Source organism: Etheostoma spectabile, unplaced genomic scaffold (genome assembly GCF_008692095.1).
Source record: "Etheostoma spectabile isolate EspeVRDwgs_2016 unplaced genomic scaffold, UIUC_Espe_1.0 scaffold00569331, whole genome shotgun sequence".
Lineage (NCBI taxonomy): Eukaryota > Metazoa > Chordata > Actinopteri > Perciformes > Percidae > Etheostoma > Etheostoma spectabile.
Window position 1 is genome coordinate 160,288 of NW_022605066.1, and position 21,073 is coordinate 181,360.

General features: G+C 39.0%; 1 protein-coding gene across 1 annotated transcript in view; it reads right to left on the minus strand.

Moving 5' to 3' along the window:
- The window catches only part of LOC116684797 (protein disulfide-isomerase A5-like), a 53,258-nt gene that overhangs the window by 23,535 nt on the left and 8,650 nt on the right, over positions 1–21,073 (minus strand). The window contains exons 2-10 of the mRNA XM_032510225.1: positions 18,207–18,327; positions 15,802–15,889; positions 10,775–10,858; positions 10,592–10,637; positions 9,827–9,919; positions 8,827–8,887; positions 7,885–7,952; positions 5,156–5,247; positions 1,317–1,388 (exon numbers count right to left, since the gene is read on the minus strand). Of these exons, the coding sequence (XP_032366116.1) occupies positions 1,317–1,388; positions 5,156–5,247; positions 7,885–7,952; positions 8,827–8,887; positions 9,827–9,919; positions 10,592–10,637; positions 10,775–10,858; positions 15,802–15,889; positions 18,207–18,327 (725 nt within the window). The remainder of the gene's footprint in view (positions 1–1,316; positions 1,389–5,155; positions 5,248–7,884; positions 7,953–8,826; positions 8,888–9,826; positions 9,920–10,591; positions 10,638–10,774; positions 10,859–15,801; positions 15,890–18,206; positions 18,328–21,073) is intronic.

A 21,073-nucleotide genomic window follows, 5' to 3' on the forward strand; every position in this document is an offset into this window, starting at 1 on the left:
GTTCTGTCCTGGGCTTCCTCTATACAACAATACCAACCGTATGCTACCCCATTATTGGTGTGACACTGCTGCAGAGGACAGATTTGATAACCACTACTTCTGTTACCTCTACTTCTGTTTTCACATTTGCCTTTAATCTAGAGTAGGAAAGGAAAAATGGGAATTAGTATACACTGCATGTCAAGAGATGTTTTGATGTGAAACGTACAAAAAGCAAGCAAACGGCGTGAAACGAGAGTAACTCTTGTTCCTGTTGGCTAAAAAAAAAAAACAGCTGCTGAATCTGAACATCAGAAACTTAATCAACACTTGGGAGGCAAGGTAGGGGTGATAAATGGGGGGAGGAGATTAACAAATCTGAGGTAGAGTGCTACAAAAAGAGAGCACAATGGACACCACGACTAAAAAATAGAAACGCAGCAAATTAGACCTTTCTGAAAATCCCTTCAAGGTTTAGTGCAAAAACAGCTTTTCCTCATCTAGACCAGTCTTTCATCTTTTTACCATACAGAAGATATTTATGTGTAAATGAAGGGCAGTCCATCCATTCCAATTGTTTGTTTTGTGCAAAACTGTTTAACCTCTGTCACTATCAACCACTTTTTTCACTGAAATACGAGGTGTAACTATTATCAAGATTATCCCTTAATTTGAAACATGGAAACCAATTCTGTCAACTTGATTGCCTGATTGCAAGGCTTGGCACCACTTCTAAATTATACTGCTGGGCTCCAAATCAGTAGAATGGATAAAGCAGTGAAGTCTTAGGACCCGGGAGGGAGTTGTTATGTCTCTTGGCTAAAGAGAGTGTAGCTAGAATACAGCCTTTGCCAGTCTGCCTCCGTTTCCTGTGATAGCTGTGAAAGGGCTGCTGTAACCTCGTCTTGCAATCTTGTGACCAGTCATGGCTTTCCAGCCAGGCCCTTAACACAGATGGAAACGAGAGATGGAGGGGAAACAGGAAGCAGGAGAGCCAAGCCATGGTGGGAGACACCGGGTTACAGGCAGAAAGGGTGATGCAAGGTGAGAAAGAAAAATGAGACAAGAACCAAGCAGGTGTAGATTGATGACACCTTGGTAAGGTGAGTGAGGGTTAGGAGGGACAAGAAAAGGTGTGATGAAACCACAGCGAAAGGAAAGACTGATGCCAGACATTTACGGTGAGAAATAAAAGCTGTTTACTTATTGTAGGAGACAAAAGGCAAAATGTAGTTTGAAAGCTCTGTTCTTAGTTCTTCAGCTAAAACATCTGAAGTCTGCACTTTAATAAGTCTAAATGCATCTTCAGTGGGAGACGTGATTAGCACCATACTTACTTCTTCATCCAGTCTGCCATATCCTTAGCTGTGGCTCCGTAGTTTTCATAGTGGTAAAGGAACTTCCCCTTCCTAAAAGACAGCAGAGCACAAGAACAAGATGAGATCTAAACCATCCGTCAGCAATGGACACACATATGGCCTGGTACTGTTAAAGGAGTTCAGCCAATATGATATCTTTCATTTGACACAAAACATTTTTGTAAAACCTTACTTCACTGTATCCTTACTTCACATATATTTTTTCTATTTTCAAGGAATACACCATTGAAAAATCTGTCTACTGAGTATATACTCACTGCCTGTACACAGAAGTAGTCAGAGTCAGAAATTCAGAGTGATGAAGGGCAAAAGAATACCCCAAGAAATCCCAGAATGCCCCTAAAAACGTGATCAGATTTGGAAATCTCTTTATATCTTTACCAGTTTAGGTTAATATTGTAATCCTAGATTAAGCCATCATTTTATTTTAATTAAATTTCCATTTCCATCTTCAACATACACTCACACAAACAGCGCTGTTACATATAAATGCGCCGCTAATAGCAACAGTGTGTTTTTTATTTATTCATGTTGGCACAAGGTGGTGTATGCCATACTGTATCATTTCACAAAAACAAAAATCAGCATTTTTATAAATTAATTAAAATGTTTGCCCCCAACATTTTTTTAAATGCACCAAATTGTTTAGACAGAGAGGGCAAAAGCTGTCCGCCTAATCTTATTTATTACATTATATAAAACGGCATTTATTGTTATTTCAACAAAATAAGGCATACAATCTAAACTGAAGTTCTTCAAAGTAATGACATCAACAAGCAAGCCTAAGATAAGATTCTTCTATAACAACTTTGAGTTATTGATACTTGACACTGAGGAAACTCAAACTCAACTCAGACCTCAAAGTAGTGAGGTTTGATTCCTCCTCACTTCCTGCAGAACATACACTGGAAACATAAACCGAGTAATCCAGGTCATGTGTGATGGGGGAAAAAAAAGCATCCTGAACACAATCATAGCAAACATAACATAACCCAGTTTCTAAGACAAAAGAGCTCGGTCAGACCTTTGAGAGGCAGACCAGCTCAAAGCCATGAAGAGCTGACAAATGGCTCTGATGAAAAGTTCAACAAATTATTGATACTCTTTCCTCTGTGTATTCTGCATGTCAGCTTAAAAGTGCTCATCAGAACTGCCAGTGACTTGTCGTAATGCATTTGAAATGAGCTGGAAACATCTCCTCAGATCCACAGTCTGAAAAGATTCAAAACTAAAGCAGATTTCCTTCACAGGAATGAGTTTATCTACTCTGCTGTTCGCTGTGACTAACTGAAGGCTAAGAAGCCCGGGGCGGAAGGATCAGTGTCAATAGTAACTGGCTCTGGCCAGTGAAATTCTGCAAACATTGAGGGTGGCGACGATCGCAGTTTCAGTTCCAGAGATACAGGGCGGACAATAGTAAAGGTGATAGATGATTACACACACTGGATTTTGAGCTTAAAAATTGCATTTTAAGTGAACTGACTACTGTGGAGGAGAGAAGCTGCTTGGAATTCAATCAGTGAGATTTATGACCTCTATATTCACTTGCTTTATCTCTGCTGCTGTAAAATACACTGAAACTTTAAGAAAATCAAGTTAAGGAAAAGTCAAATAAATGTCATTTGCCTGACAGACTTAGATGTTTTACCTGGTTAAAGGACACAGCAAGGACAAAGAAGCTGAAATAGTTTCCCTTTCATGTTTGTTATTGATAGAAAGTTGAGGTGTTGCTTCTGTTTTGGGTAGTAAGCTTTCTTAATCTGCAGGACTAAAAAGGTAAAAGACCTTGAACACTTGGTCTTACAGCGGGTGCAATGGCGAGATAACTCCAGCGGTGTTGATGCCGACTTACCCTGCAGTGATAAGCTGCTGTTTATCAGTGAGCGGCTCATTACGGAAGCCAATGGGCTCAGATGGTCGTTAGCTAGCCGTGTGCTGACAGTAATGCGCTCCAAGCTAACAGACTGCCCCACCCCCCACACACACACACACACACACACACAAGATATACACACATGCAGGAAGAGGTCAAACACACACACACATTGACTAACCACAGAGGCACTTAATCAGTCCCGGTCTAATTAAAAGGGCAGACTGGAATGAGAGTGTTTAATGTGAAACTGGGGCTGATAAAGCTGGAGCAGGAAGAGAAAGACGTGGAGAACAGAGCGGGAGCAACGAAACACCAGCACACAGTTGAGAACACTCTAAATATGAGTATAGTGCGGAGTGTGTGTGTGTGTGTGTGTGTTTGTGTGTGTGTGTGTGTGTTTGTGTGTGTTTGTGTGTGTGTGTGTGTGTGTGTGTGTGTGTGTGTCCATCAGTCAGACACACTCATCCTCTACTGTGTTATTTATGTATATGCAACACTAGGGCTGAGCAGTAAACTGAAATTCTTAGAATACCACCAGCATACATGTCTTTCAAACACAAAAATGAAACACCAAGACCACAGAAAACATGTGTCACACAGTCACATGTGGCCTTAAGGTGTTCTTCAAGATGGAAAAAAATATTGGCGCAGTGTATTAAGAGCCTTTACTTAGTCTGGCATATTAATAATTAAAAATGCTAGACTTTGAAATGACAATGCAGTGAAGTACGCACCAACCGAGTTTGTGCTGGGTGCTGGGAATGTAAATATCAACACTTGTGTCCAATGGTGCCCTTAGTGCTGTAAGGCATTTTCTTTACGCTGGTGACTCTCTTGAAGGGAGCAGGTATCTGTTCCCACTGCATGTCTAACTGGAGCTGGCCTATGTATGGCTGTGATGAGCAACATGATGTTTTATTTATTGTTTTTATTTAACTTTTATTTAACCAGGAAGTCCCTTGAGATTGAAATCTCTTTTCCGAGGGAGACCTGGGCCAAGACGGCGCAGCAGTTACAATTTAGACAGAAATACAGCAGAGTCAACACAAACAAACAAGCATCACACATAGAGGAAAGGAACAGGTCACATGTGGCAGTTACATTTTTGAGTTAAATGGCATTTTAACATGGCCTTTTAATCATTTAATGGGACTAAATCATTTAGATTTTTAGAAGTTCTGCTGTGATTTGATGCGATACAAGATTGTTAGTAGTTTAAATATAATTTCCATCCCAAGTCCCAGATAAAAATCTTTCCCACGGCAAGCAGCAGCGTCTGCTGTACAATGAGGTTGATCCAACCAGCAAAACTTCAACCTTCAACCTCAGAGAACATCATAGGTTTTTTTTCTCGTAAATTTAATACTTTAATTTGTGTTTTGAGAGTTTCTTTCTCTGAATATTATCCCCCTCCCCCAGCTCCATAATATAATATTTTTCCTAGACAACAGACAACAAGAGTGCATGAAAAAATGCAGCCCCTCCAATCTTTTCAATGGAGTAGTTACATTAGCACATTGTGGTTACTGAAGCAGTGAGCTCTGGTAGAAAAACATTACTGTCGACTAACTGACTAATTATTTCAGCTCCAATTCATAGCCAACTCTACAGAACCACCTGTGTGTCTATGTCACTACCTTACAGTGGCACCTAGCTGCATACAACATCCTTGACCACACTCCTGTGAGGTTACTTTTTTCAAAGGGATTACTTGAGGATCCCAAAGCTTCTCAGAAACTTTCTCCTTTTTACCTGGTAGAAGCCAGTTCTGAACCTCAAGGGCCACCATTTCAAGTGGTAAGTTCACCACTATGTCTGTTGGTGTTTGCACTTTTCCGTTTGAAGTGGCCCTACTTGATGTTCTAAGCCTTGAAAGTGTGGGCTGAGCCTTAAGTGAGACGGATGAGAGGACTCGACTCACTCAAAGTAGCAGAAGGTCGGGTATCCTTTGACGTTGTACTCCTGCTTGAGGCCGTCAAACTCAGCTGGGTGCACATTCATCCCCGCCAGTACCTTAGTACAAAAATTAAATAAAAGGGGCAAATGAGGCGTGGGTTGTCAGGGAGGTAAAGAAAAGTGAAGGCAGAGAGACAAGAAAAAAAGATAAAGGACATGAAACACCAAACATGTTAGTCCTGATCAGAGGGCTTCAAAACAAAAAGATGGATTACTCAAAATATGAAAAGAGACTGCACTGTGAAACATCATTGGTAAAATGATTGTTAATAAGTGGGGTGTAATCCATGAATAACTTTTTGGGATCTAGTTTTTATTGAAATTTCAATTTAAATAAAATGGAACATGGGAAATTAACTCAAGCTGTTCTGAAATAGGCACGCGACTATAGATCTGATTAACACGTTAAAAATGTACACAAGAACCACCTTTCATTAGGTGTAACAAACTTGTTAGCATCTTAAAAGATTTAGACAATTTTAATAGTTATTGCACCTGTTTCTAAAAGTCTACAACCAAACTAGCCACCGAGAGGCTGGCCTGTTCATTTCACACCAAGAAACAAAATGGTCGGATGGACTAAAAGATATAAGGCTAAATGTTGCACACTTGCACAACTATGTTTTTACCTAAATATAAAGTATTTACAGTGGCCATTTTAGAAAGGCTAATTCTAAGCTAATATCACCTAAACATTCAGCTTATATTTGATGCTAAATTGCTGACATTTTGCATTTACCATTTTGAATTTTAGTGTGGTATATGAATGTTAAGCATCTTAAAATGCTCATAGTTAGCTTACGTTCAGTCAGCATGAAATATTTGAAATCCTAGTTTGTTAACGTGCCGACATTAGCTCAGTTAGCATAAAAACTGTTTAGCATTTAATGCTTTAGCGTGTTACCATGTATACATATAACTATAACAATGTACAATGTTAACATTAAGCATGATTGCAGCAAGGTTATGTTAGCAATATTCATACATTTTCACTAAAGTCCTATAAGTAATACTTAAAATATTTCACTATGGGACAAATTGTTAGTCAATAAGTAGAACATAACATAAGTCAGTCAGTCTCCCGGTGTAAGGTAATACTTTGACACAGTTAAGAGACAAATCTAATGCCTGAACCAAGTAAATAAATCATGGAAGAGTGAAAATATTTTACTAATACAGACATTTCTTTAATATGAATAAAACAGCTACAAATCCCCAGGTTCCCTTTGAGGAAGTATTGTACAACACACTGTTCAAAGCTAGCCAGAAAGAGCTTTAGAAATGTCCATGAGTCATGGCAAGCTCTCTGTCTCTTCTCTACGTATTGAAAGTTGACAGTGTTCTCAAACAATATCCCGGTATGAAGTTAAGATCAGAATTGTTATTGAGAGATAATACTAAATAAACCTAAAACGGAAATTATAAAATCATAACAACTCCACAGATAATCTGAGTTTTTACCAGCTATTCCTGCCTGACTAGATGCTACACCTCAGGCATTGACTTTACACCTTCCAACACACACACACACACACACACACACACACACACACACACACACACACACACACACACACACACACACACACACACACACACACACACACACACACACACACACACACACACACACACACACACACACACACACACACAGTTAATTTCCAGTTAAGAGGCTTACATTTTCACTACTTAGAAGGATGCTTGATAATCAAACAAACATGCAGTTAATTATCTTGTCTTAAATTCCCTGCTTTGTGTGAGGCAAACACGAGTCTTCAGGCAGCTGCCTTTCTCTGCTCTCAATGTACAAGACGTTTTTTTTTTAGATAATTTTTCTTCTGGTGCTCAAGGAGAAGTGTTTATGAACACAAGGCATTTGTTTCCCTAGATGATCACATATGGCGCTGGTTGCTTTTAAGAATGCATCACTCCAATGCTGTTAAAACCATTACAACAGCTGGCAACACAGCTCTCTTCCCCCCCACCCACAACTTTGCTTGTTATTGTAATACTGCTTGTCAGCAAACTGACAACATGGGTCTTTAGGGGACCCGGGAGACAAGGAAGGAGGAGAAAAGGGGAGGAAAACAGAGAAAGGAAAAGTTAGGTGGTGAACACAAAGACTGGGCAGCCTAAACTGACATTTAATCTATACAGAGGTTGTAAACTTCAGCTGGAAGGACATTAGCCCTAATTGTGGTTGCAGGTGCCAGCTAAAAATCAAGTAAGAAACCCTTTTAATACAGTCACTGATTACACGTGTACAATAATATAAAGCACCAAAACTATTAAAACCGATTGTTTGTCAAAATTGTTAGGCTTTTGGATAAACTACTAAAATTGCTCTGGTGGATCAATATAAACCATAATACAGATAAAGCATGAATCAGGTCCAGCAGTGAGGGGATCAGGGCTTCCGAATTGCCTTTAAATGCCATTCAAGTTATTATCCTGCTAAAGTAAAACCTACGGGGCAAAGATTGCTATGGCATTGTACTTGTGAGAAGTTTTTCAGGAAATACAACCAGGGACGGCCTTTTCTTAGGCCAGGCATACAGACTGTACTTTCGCAGATTGCCAAGATAACAATCCACACATGCACTGTGGATCTAATCTGCAAATATCAGAGAAAGATCAGAGATCAGTTAATGCAATAAAAGAGTGTGCAGGGGGAAATTTCAGCTGACTTACATATTTCCCTTTGGTCTCTGTTGCCGCTTGCTGAAAAATGGGCTGCATTCTCTTACAAACGCCGCACCCTGCAACATAAATACAAAACAGAACAACAGAGGTCATTACAGAGAACTCGATGGGAACCATCACTCTGACAGCATCGATACGACTGACAAAAAATCTCCCATCACCTGCCACAGGAATTGTTTTTTTGTCAATAGCATCTTGCAGTGTGTTATCTGCTGTGAAAGACGTGCTGTACTGAAAACCCTCCGACTACATTAACTAAGCACAATGCAGGGAACATCACATATTAAATCTTTACTATAGAACTTCTCACTGACAAACCACTATTTTGTTTTGAAGTCGATTTTGAAGCAAAAACTAAGTTAATCACTTGGCCATCAGAATTTAGTGTCAATTCATTTGTTCAATCAATTGTGTCATTCATTTACCCAGGGAAAAATGGAGGAAAACACTTACTATTTCCACTTCCTAAATTGTGAGGATTTGTTGCTTTTTTTAGTTTCATATTATCACAAACTGAATCTATTTGTGTTTGGTCCTTTGGTGGAACAAAACAAGCAATGTGACGTCACCTTGGTAACAGAGGGTGGTTGATTTTAACAATTTTCTGATATTTTACAAAATGATTTAGTTTAAAAAAATAATTTAGAGATGAATCAGTGATGAAAATACTAATGTACTGATAATGATAGTATTGCCAAGTACTGTATGCCCCAGACTACTCACGTAATTCACATACTATATGCTCTCTTTTCAATTGGGGCATCTTATAATGGCACGTTTATCATAGTTCTGGGGCAATAATTTCTGTTGTAAGTTTCTTCTGGCACACAGTCTTCTGATAACAATATGTTCAAGCAGTGTAGAACGGAGAGCATCACTCGTCCTTGTTTCTGTGAGCTACTGAACACTATGATAATCAAAAGGACTCACAGGGAGCATAGAACATTAAAAGGATCGGCCTCTCCTCTTTCTTCAGCAACTTCCTGAAGTCCTTAAAAAGAGTGAGACAGAGAGAGGGAGGCAAAAATAATGATTAAGAAGCTTTTAAATCTATTAACAAAATATACTGTACGTACAGTGCATAATATGGCTGAATTTGTCCCCGAAAAAAAACATCACTAATGTTGACTCAAGCATGGTGTTGATGACATACAGCGGCTTGATTCCTCTGACAGCTTGCCTAATGGTAGGTTTCCTAACGAACCTCTCTGTTTAGCAAACGGATCTCTAAAATAATGAGCAAACCACAATCTTTGCTTTTTCAGCAATCTATTAGGCTGTGTACATTGCACAGAGTCGTCACATCAGCAAAGTAAGGAAAAACAATGACTTTCTTTTTTGGACAGCATGAAGATCATTCCCTATACCAGCTAATTCTCCGCCTCCTCGTCGCCACTTTCATGAGCTCAACTACTTCCTAAAAAGACCCACATTCAGCCCAATCCGTTGTTGACACCTTCAATTAGCCTCCAGACGAGTGGGTCAGCAGGCAAAAACAAGACAGAACTGCTGTTCATTAACTTAAAGGGCTTTCAAAATGCTGTACATCTACAGTGTATCTATGAGTGTCCCAGGTTGTCAGGCCGTGGATGAATGTGTTGGGGTTGATACAAGTACCATCTGACTTGGCTGGACAAGAGAGGCCTGTAAACGTTTTTCAGGCTGCGTTAATAGACTTCATGAACAACTCCGAGCAGTTTTTTGATGATAATGTTGTTAAATGTTACTTTTAGGTGTGGGGTTTTGTGTTGGTTGACATGCTGCTGTGTCAACTTCCTCAACAGGAGAGGAGAGGTGGACCCTGCATCTGTCTTCTCATAGCAGTAAACTGTACATCAACGTTAATGTTCTAGATACTTTAAAAAAAAAGCGATGCCAAAGCCCCTTTATTTTGAAGGTAGCTCAAAAGGTTGTTTTGGTCACTACTTACTTTTTCTGTCTCTATGTGGACGATGTCTTTTGCCTCAGGGTTCTCCTCCCACAGTGGAGGTCCCAATGGGTCTTTCAAGAACGTCACCATGGACTGAATAGTTCAAAAAAGAAAAGAAAATTCAGAATGACCAACCTGTTAGTCTATACAAAGGAAACACTTGATCCAATAAACACCTGAGTGATTGGTGATGATTTACACCTGAAGTCACACCTAAAGTTAGTGGAGTACGCTGTAGGCTGTCCCAGATGGACGCTCATACAGACCAACATGTTCGTCCATCCAAGAGGTGTCTAATCTATTTTAATACATTTAAGTGTCCAGTAATGGGCTTGGTAAAATTCCTGCAAATGTATTGAACCATATGTCTTCTGAGGCAACAGCAGGAAATATTTTATTCAGCAGACACAGGCAGAATATTAAATGATTGGGATCGTATTATCAGGATTACTTGTTAATGGTTTACACTGAGACTTTTGGTGTTTTATTGTTTCACAGACCTGTCCATCTGCCAGGCAAAGACTTATGGGCAAAACACTAGCAAGCAGAATGATAACATCATAACAGTAAAAAACAATGCACTTATAGCTTATACACACACACACACACACACACACACACACACACAAGTATAATATGGTTAATGACTGACAAAATAATTAATACTGAAAGTGAAGTCATTAGTTAATACTAGACACACACAAAGAAACCAACTGTGCTGCACATGAGCTGAAAAGCTTAGCAGGATTTCGGCTGGGCACTCACTTTGAAGGTGGCGGGCCGGTTGTACTCTGTGTGGAACATCCCATCTCTGCAAGACACACCAGGCACAGTGCTCACAAAACGAGTAAATGGTGAAAAACATGCTTTTTAAGCTACGGACACTGTATTAATTTCCAGAAAGGACTAAGGTCTGGAAAAGTGTCAGCTGAGCTTGCGTTCACTCACTTGTAATGCAGCAGCTCTGCTCCTCCGCGTTTGGAGCTCGGGTCCACCTTCACTTTCTTACAGAGCTTACGGCCCTCTGAGTCTCTGAGAGATAAAAAAATAAAAAATAAAAGATAGGTCAAAATTTCAAATAATCTAAAACAAACTATTCATACAGTCACTTCAGCGAGAAATGCAAAGTTTTGTAGAAAATTAAAAGCTTTCACCAATTAGCTATTGGAATGGGCTAGCACTGAAAACTTTCAAATTAAAATTTAAACTTCTTGGTGAAACTGTTGACGTGACAGAACTAGTAGAATATATACAGCTGCCTAAAACTTCCCCACCAAGGTATTTGTCTTGCGTCTTTATGTAATGTACATAATTTTGCTTCTGTTCAGTAAATGCTTGTTATATTCTTTGTACTGCTAACATTATTTATATTCATTGTGTATTATACACTTAATTCTGTGTAAAAAATATGCTTTGTCAACATGTTTTTGGTCCCAATGTCCAATAAAGTTTCACTGAATTGAATTAAGAAAAGGGAGAGAGAATATGCTGCATTTATAGAGACATAACTGCATTAACATTTCATGGGATCAGTCTCACATGTTCAGTGCTATATATATATATATATATATATATATATATATATATATATATATATATATATCTATCTATCTATCTATCTATCTCAAGGCTGCCAGCTCCATTCATTAGTTACAGTAGGCAAACACATACAGTACATCTGTTATGGGAATACAATGCTGATTACAAGATACACTGTACAGCCTGTAAGCATACCAAAACGCTCTGTTGTACAGAGGTTTATTTCTGTAATTGAAAAAAGACCAAAGTTGGAAAGGAAATACATATGTACGTCTAGCTAACTACCTACACATAATTCACACTTGCTACAGTGAGGCTTTATGTGCAACATGGAGTACTCTTCCTCTTCTCTGAGAGCAAGGTATATGTATGCATTAAATAGAGAAAGAAAGAGGGAGGGAGATATTTGCTGGAGAAAAGGCCTGATGCTAATAAATTCAAAGAAGTGAAATTCGATTATGGCTCCAAGCGCAGTTTTGGACTATATGAATAAGGTTGTGTTGACAGACAGTATTTCAGGTAATTTCAGGTACTTAATGCCGTATTCTGCTGACTCATGAAGGCAGATGGCACCGGTTGGGCCACACTAGGAACAGATGTGACCTCGACACGTATCTGGAGATGACGCTCAGTCATCCGATTTAAAACCAGTCTGCTACTCCTTTGAAACATTGCCACAAGTGTGAAAGGCTGTGAGGAAAATGTCAATAAACCCCATACAGATTATCACAAAATCTATCATGTCAAGGAAACTCCAAACCAGTACAAAGTGGCCAAGGACTCTCATTCAAGTAGACTTTATTTTTTAGAAATGATATCCAAAAAGACTTTTGTTTTAAGATGCATTACAACTTTGCATAACTGTGTTTAGTGACATGACAAAGTAGTATCGATCCGGAAGACAGTAAACCTTGTACATTCACAAGGGCTGAACGAATAAACGTTTTCAAACCTAATCGTGATGTGAAAGAATGGTAATAGCTAATCGTGAAGACCACAATTAATTGTGAATAATTTCGTTGAATGTTTGGTTTAACATTTTTTATTCCTCTTTTCATTATTATATTTACTTTTTTTCACGAGATACATAGTGGAATAATGTTGCCTAACACAGACTGTTAAAAGAAATGTCCTTTTTCAGTGGATTTTTCATTTATTGCGATTTTTAAATCAAAATTGCAATATCTGGCAGAAAACTTGCCATTACATTTTTTTCCCCCAAAATCGTTCAGCGCTAATTCACAACACACAATATGAAGACAACTATGCATTTTCTGTCTCGCTCACTGATATACATGCTGTCATGTAAATAATTAAAACGGCTGAAACTGATTTCAATGATTATAAAAAGGTCTGCCGTTTAAAAGTTGAAATAATGAAACCAACTGAACCAAGGATCATAAATGGAGAACTCCGATCCAAATGGGATTTTGTGATATTATTGTTATTGTGAGCCGTGTATCGTGATTCCAACCCCTATTAAGCAGTTTGACGTTCAGACAGGTTCAAACAAGTCGTTAGCCAAACTTTAGAAAAGAAACAAGCAGGACACACAAGCAGTAACATTAAAACCCCAACAGTCTGTTAATATCTTCAGTTTACATACCAAGATCCTACTCCATCTTTGACCTTTATTGGAAGTAGGCTTCCTGTCTTTTTGACCATCAAATAAAATGGTAGATAACATTGTTTGTTTTTTTACAACCTGTTTACAATTTTTTTTAAATCGAGAGAAAAAGTCCTTTGTGTTCAGCAATTCTTTCTTATTATAATCAATAGAAACTTTGCCCCTATTACCAATAAAACCTTTTATTATACTTTTGTGAAATATTGTTTGGTTAGTACACCAACTAAAAATACTTGATGCACCAAGGTGGTTGTGCGAGGTGCACCTTTAAGATTGGGGAAATCATTAAAATGAAATATAAAAAAGGTTGGAGCCAAAAACGCTGAATTAAGCCAAAGTTAACAGAGTCCCTTTTGTAAAGGATTAATGATGGGTTCATCATGCAAAGAGGATGAAGCCCGGCATGCCATTTAATTATTACAAAACACAAATCCTAATCCGTGCTGTGCTTGTTTGTGCTCTGCTATTCCCATTGATCAAGACAAGACCCTGTTTCTTACCATGTCCTATGCCTGTTCTAAATTTGTAGAAGAATGGAAGCAGGGCAGCACAGTCCTGTTCTCCCTTCCTGTATGAGATCATCCTTCCCTCTGATGGATCCCTGTTGTCCAACACTCAGTTGCCTGTCATCTGTTCAAAGTGTGTCATTCTGGCCTTGGTGGCCCTCTTCCTTGGCAGGGATGACCGTTCTCACGCTGTGATATGCGCTTCACTCTCTCTCTCCCTCTGTCCACCATGAGCTTGCAGCTGGAGCTTCGATTTGGAACCGGCCCATTTGCGATGGTGGTGAAATATGCCAAATAGTACAATGCTTCTCTACAGAGCCTGGCACCGGATCCGTGTGTCCTGCAGTGATGAACCCGGCTCGCTCGAGCTCCCCTGGCAAGAATCTGGCTCAGTTTAGATCTCTGCTTAGCATTAGCACACTCTCTAGCATGCTGGAATTGTTGGCGAAGGAAGAGAGAGATGATAGCATTTCTCTCCCAGACAAAAACAGTAACTGAGTCAAAAAGTGGAGTGTCTTTGAAGAAAAATGTGGACACCAAAACATCAGACAATGCCTTTTGAGTTTAGTTTCTCCTCCATTCTGTTGGTCAACAGTCTGGATTCAATCCCAAAAAAGCTTTGGAGAGATTGTGAATGGTACAAGGAGCTCCAGGTGTCAAAGGGAAGTTACTGCCTTCCTCACAGTTTCCTGTTTTATGATACCTTATTTCCTCTCTGGTGAGGAGGACAGTTCACGCAGTTGATGGGTTGACAGGTATAAAAAAGTTTTTAAATAAAGTAAATGAACACCAGGACAGGCAGAAAGAACAACAAGCTAAAGTCAGATCATGGGTAGCAAAGCAAGCTGTGCTTGAAGAAAACAAGTCTTGCCGGTGTCTTGGGAGTATCTAGCATTTGCCTAATGCAAACACTTCCACAGTGTGGGCTGGAGATAGATGTGCTTCAAAAAGAGAGATGACAGATGTATTGTTCTGCGGGAAAGTGTGGAGCATAGAGTAAAAAAAAGAAAAAGAAAAATGATTTGAAAAAGAAAACACATTTTCCAAGAGACTAGGGCTGCAACTAATGACTGCTGGTATAACTCTATTGAATATCTGTTGGTTATTTTTTGATCAATTGATTAATTGCTTTATCAATAAAATGTCAGTGAAAATGAGCCATCCTGGTCAGTGAGAGCTGAAGGCGACATCTTCAAATAGCTTGTTTGTCCAAGTAACAGCCAGGTATTTGATTTACAATTTTATAAAATGCCCTCTGTAGTACCGAGTGTCCATAACTGTGTAAGTAGGGATGCTACTATTTATTTTCAGTATTGATTAACTAATTAATGGCTTGGTCCATTAAAATTACGTTGGAATATAAATTACCATCACAACTTCCTAAAGTTCAAGGTGACGTTTCAAAATTGCTTGTTTTGTCAATTTTCAATATATTACATAAAAAATTATGTTTGTTATAGCTGGCATTTTTGCTTTAAAAAAAGTGACTGGGGGCGTCCTGGTACAAAGGCTCAGTCCTTACCATGTTTTGCTGCATATGTTTCCCCCTCTCTCCCCCCAATTTCCTGTCTTCAGCTGTCCTGTCGAATAAAGGCTTAAAATGCCCCAAAAAAGTCTTTCCAAAAAAGGACTAAATTTTATTTAAAGATGATCAAAATAGTTAAGTAGTGTACATATTTCTCAAAGTGTTGGTGTTAGGTCCAGTATTGTATTGGCACTAGTAACAAAAAAGCCTAGCCCTGGAATCCACTAATAGATTGATAGACTAATCATTTCACCACTACATACGCAACTGATACAACTTATCAGGAACACACAAAGCACTCTTGATGGGAGGCATACAACCACATTTAAACAAAATTACAAAATGATAACAGAAACCAAAAAAAATACAGAAATTCTGACAAAGAACCTCATGAAGCAACATCTTTTGGCTCTACCCTTAGAGGGCTACACCACACAGCAAGTGCCTTAATTACGTACACAAAAGGGAGAACAAAACTCAAAACTTCAATAGCTCTAAGAAGTGAGTGGCCTACTGTCAAAGTGCACCCTTACAAAAGAACCAGTGGAAGAAGGCCGTTTACCTTCAGTAGAAAAACCCTAAATTGTGAAGATTTATGACAGTAGATACATTATTGGGAGGACCAAATTGACATGTCTTTATAACTGCTATTAGAAAATTGTACAAAGGAGGCCATAATGCCGGGGAAAAAGACAGGGAGTCAATGCGTGTGATTGAAGCAGAAGCAACCTACAACGTGTTTTTGTTTTTGTGTTTTATAAATCTTCCTACTACTTACCCACAGTTGACCCAGGCAATAGTCCCTTGGCCCTTTACTGTCTGGGCCACATCTGAGAGCAGTTTCAGGTGGGAGTCGCCTGATGTAGCTACAGACACAGAGAATAAATCATGGTCAGCCTTGTCACCAGAACCGTTCAATAGCTGAGGACAACCCAGAGCCTCGAGACACAGAGGACACTGTAATGTCAGACCCTGTGAAGAAGAATTGAGTTACAGTGGAGCTCAGTGTCTTACTAAAGGACCAAGTAACGAAGAAAGAGATCACTGAGTTTGGGATGGAGGGGTGATGGGAGAGGGTTTTCTAATACCTTTCACTGGGTGGGTTCACGGAGGGGGTTTAAGTTACATCAGCTTTCAACATCTTACAATAGTGTGACTAAGCAGGGGATGTGAAGATTATATGGTGGCACAAAGACCCTGCTGAAGCAGGCCAAATTTTCAGCAAACGGAGAAAGCACAGCATGTATGTTTTGGCAAACTATACTTTGTACTGTACCTGCTGTGACACTGCTTACTAACCTATTCTCAGCAATGTTGTTGAACGTCCATAGATGAGATGGAGCGTTCATGAACACAGGAGACTTACGCAATTTACTGTGTCACAGGGAAAATATGGCTGTGCAGTTTGCATTCTGCAGAAAGGAGGAGAAACTAGTGTGTAATAAACTTAACCAGCTCCATCAACACACAGCACTATTACTGATTTTCATCAGATATGGCAAGCAAAGTAGATCCATGCGAGGAAAGTAAACAAAGTGTAAAATTCTAGTCCCTGTGTAACACAATACATCATTTTTATACTCCCCCCACCTTGCATAAAGAGAACAATTCCTCTAACTGCTCCAGGCCAAAGCTATATTTAAATATAGGGCCACTGACATAGCTCCCCAGGGTCCCGCCTCGCACCGGGTCGGTATCAAAAACATCTGGCAAATCAGTGTCAGTTTATTACCATGTATGGAGCTGATACTGGCGGATTTTCTAATAAGCTCACTTGTTAAAGTTTGATGGGCCCTAGAGCAACCAGAGCTAAACTCAACAGGGAATGTGACTGACGGCAGAAGGCCAGAGGCTTGTGGGTAAGAAACAAGGCAAGGCTGTCTTAACTCAAGAGGGGGGATGAATATAAGATGTGGCTTAAAGTCAGATAATTGGTTGCTGAGGAGGACGTTAAGCCAGTGTGGCAGAAAACCTGCATGGAGAGGGGAAGATTAGAGTCTTTAGGGGAGGAATGTCTGTGCGACACTGCAGCCAGCAACAGAGTCCATCCTTGATATGCGGAAAACCTTATCCAATGGCCTAAAGGTTCTGAGGGTCCTCTGCTGCTTATTGAGGCATAGGAGGGTTTATTAAATAAAAAAACTAGTAGTATCAGGCAGCTCCATCTACAAACCTGCTGAGAGCATTCCTCACCTCAGAAATATGCAAGTCAAAATGGAACTGAAATCTATTGGGGTGCATTACGGGTTCCCTAATAGTTAGAAGAAAATGCTGCTTTATAACTCTGCATGAAGTGTTTTATTTTTTATTTAATGACTACTCTCAAAATCTATAATGTAAGATTCATTATGGGAAGTAATTCCGAGTTCATTACAGAGATAGACCACCGTGATGATCCCTTTAAAGCAGGCTCCAGGCTAAAGCTGCGCAAAACATTAATTCTGAATGTATCTTAAGATATTGTGGGAAAATGGTTTTAAACTTATTAAATCAGATTTGCCAAGTGTAACATAAAGTACGCAAATTGCATTTTCTTATTACAGAGGGTGAATAAAAGAATTTAAAGCAAAATTGTGACATACAGTAAAAATAAAGACAAGGAACTGCAGTAACGCATGGCTATTAAGTTTTCTTACACTAGCGATGTGAATGGGCCCCTTGTGCTTGTGTCCATAACGTTAGAATTGTTGGGACGTGCTTGTGCTGTACTTACTCATCCACACCTGACAAAAATTGCATTTACTTGTTAAAGTTTCAGTTCTCTAAATTAGGATTTTGACTCCAGCACGTAATGGGTGATAATATTAGACACAACATCCAATGTTATTCGTATTTACAGCACTCTGCAACAACCTCCACAGTGACAAGCGGTTTGAGAGTCATTGTGATAACAAGGATTAACCATGAGCCCTTATGATGATGGTCTGGCAGGATTGCTGTCCCTGCCTCCTCCCTTGACAGAAACAATGGATGGTCAACCAGAAATGTATGCCGCTACATATCAAAACCATATGTAGCAGCATAACATAACCATACTGACAGCAAATTTCAACACACAACTAGACAAATGTTGTTGTTTTTTTTGTTAATATCATCCGCTTTAACCAGGTCTTTACTCTGTTATAATCCACAGCCTAATCCAAAAAAAAGACTAATTATGAGAGGGTGTCTGTCTTCTCTAACCTGTCTTGGTGTAGACCACCAGAACGTTGGTTCTCGTCCTGAGCAGCTTCTTGAAGTCTTTGTGGTCGCTGACCTTCTCTATGAGAGGAGACACCTTCACCGCCTCCAGCACCGGCCACACCTGGGGACACACACACACACGGACACACACGGACACAAAAAATTGTTTGTGTGATGAAAAAGGTAGTAGTAATAAAAGCTGGCATCCAATATTCTGTACTTTATTTGTTTACTTACTTAATTATTATTTTTTTATGGTCAATATATACATAGGTAAAATGTCTTTTCTTTGTGGTGTGTAAATATATATGTATGAAATTGTAAAGTAGGTGTTAAATATGATATAAATACTTTATGATGTAAACATGTAGCTATTTATGATGATTATTACATAGTAGTGGAAAAGGATGTAGGATTAAATAAGCTTTTGCATCTTTATATTCCTCTTCGGACATGTTAAATTAATATTTTGTTTTGTTCGTTTAGTTTTTTTTATATGTTTGAAATAAAGCCTTCATTCATTCATATCCGTTTACAGCATAGACACTAAAAATAGGTTTTGCTTGTACACAAGAATTTTTTTTAAAGAATCAGACGTGCCGATTGCAATTAAAACTGCACATTCATACTCTCCATGCTTTAACCAGTTTCTATTTGCCCTATGAACTTCGATCTAGAGCCTCCCATCAGAATAAACTTTACATTTTTTCCGGCATTTCTGTTAAAAAATGTTCAGTATGTTGTTTATAAATTCTGCCTGACAAATGTATACGGTTGTTTATACAGTTGTAATAAACCTTCAGGGGCCACAGCCAGGGTTTGGACTTGAAGACTTGTTTGAAAATTAAATGTCGCAAGCTACGCGAGAAATAAATATATCACTATCCGTTTAATATCAGTAAAATGAGTTTGATGCAGAAAGGCAGAGCTAGTCTTATAACACTGCAGCAGTCCACAGCACTCGGAATCAAAACGGGAATGTGGCAGCAAGGGCTGAGAGCTACTTCCAAATCTCTTTACTGTGACTCATAATTACCACACACCCAATCAACAGTTTGACATTCACAGTAAAGTGGAAAGCTATATGAGAGCTTCAACTAGGGCCAGGCAATATAGAGAAAATCATAAAAATTATACAACCAGGTTTTTGATAAATATTCTCCAGAAATGATTTAATGACTGAGTGGGTAAAGGTAATTAATAGAACAGCTAGAACAGTCTGGTAAGTTCAGGAAATTACAAGATAACTTTTCTATAAAAACAAGATAGGCTGTTACTTCCAGTAAAACTGGACTAAATGTGGCTTCAAAGTAACAGGTGGGTACATCTGCTTCATTAGTCAGTTCATTAGTTCTTTGACTTTCCAAACACTGGTAGTTGGGCTAATGGTATAAAACACTTAATATGGGAAAACAAAGCCCATTTTGATAGACTTGCACTTTATTCAAAGACAGAAAAAAAGACTGATTACACTCAAGCCATATGCAGGTTATTCCATGCATTCTAATAGTCTCAGTTTCATCACCATTCATTAAAAGTCTATTCCTTTCCACTTACGGAAAACTAAATTAGACACCGAACATTGCCTGCTCGCTGAGAGGATCCTGCCTGATGAGTGATATCACCTGGAATGAAAACAAGCATCTGTCAGGCTCTTTTTCAACTTTTTATCTCCAACTCGGTGCATTTCTAAAGTAAGTCTGATGGGATTCTTAAGCTAATACATTTTGCACATTAGTATTTAAAAAGAAAGAAAAAAATTACAAATATGTATTTTTTTTTTCTTCTTCTTCTTCTTCTTTTTCCTGGAGATTTAATAGGCTTTCTAAGGTCTAAGGTGACACTCAACAGCATAGAAGGGCATTCTGTAATTATTAGAGTGGGGAGCAAGATTAGGAAGAGATGAGAAGAGATGGCAGGCTGTCTTGCTTATTCAAGAAAGATAGGAAATGTGTTGCCTGATGGTCGTCCAGAACTAAAATTGAACCGGATTCTTACTTAATTGCTCGCTCTTTCCATAAATGGTGAAACATTTATGATTGTCCTTCTGGCCCAAACAAATACAGATTTTCTATGGTCTTAATTTGGGAGTATGTTGGTCAGAACAAGTTGAGACATTTAGGGCCCTATTTTAATGATTTCAGCACATGATGTGAAGTGTGAGGCGCCAAATCCACTTTTTCTAGTTTGACGGAAAAAAAGGGTCCGTGCGCCGGGCACATGGTTCAAAACGGTTGTACTTAGTGTCCTCATTAATTCAAAGGTGAGTTTCGGGTTTAACATGCAATAAACCAATCAGTGTCATCTCCCATTCCCTTTGGCACGTTTGTACCTTGGCGCATTGCTATTATGATGGCGGATTTGCACCGTAATATTTGTAATTGTAATCTTTTGTATGTGTGTGCGCTGCTGCCCATCCCTGTGTATGACTAACAAGCGTTGTGTGTGCATGCTGTGCATAACCCTAGGCACATTTTACTAATGCACTGTTAAAATAACAATGAAATGCTGACTTTAGACCCGTTTTTTGTTAGTCGATAGCACAATCACTGTCTGCTGCGTCAAGATAGCAATACGCTAAGAATTCACCTGAACACACCTTCCTGTAAGAACAGCACACCCATGGGTGCAAAGATGGGCGCAGGTGCATTGGCTATTTAAATAATGTGGTCTTAATAGAAAGACACTTGTGTTGGGCTTTGTTCCCTTAGTCATCCTTATGAAAGAATTTCATCAAGGGAGTATTTCGTTTTATATAAAGATCTGTTTGAAAAGAGCCATTACATTGTTGTAAAATGCTGTCTCTACACAAACCCTCTCTTGAGAGAGATTAAAAGAGAAACTTCTCTTGTCACAATCTCTTAGAA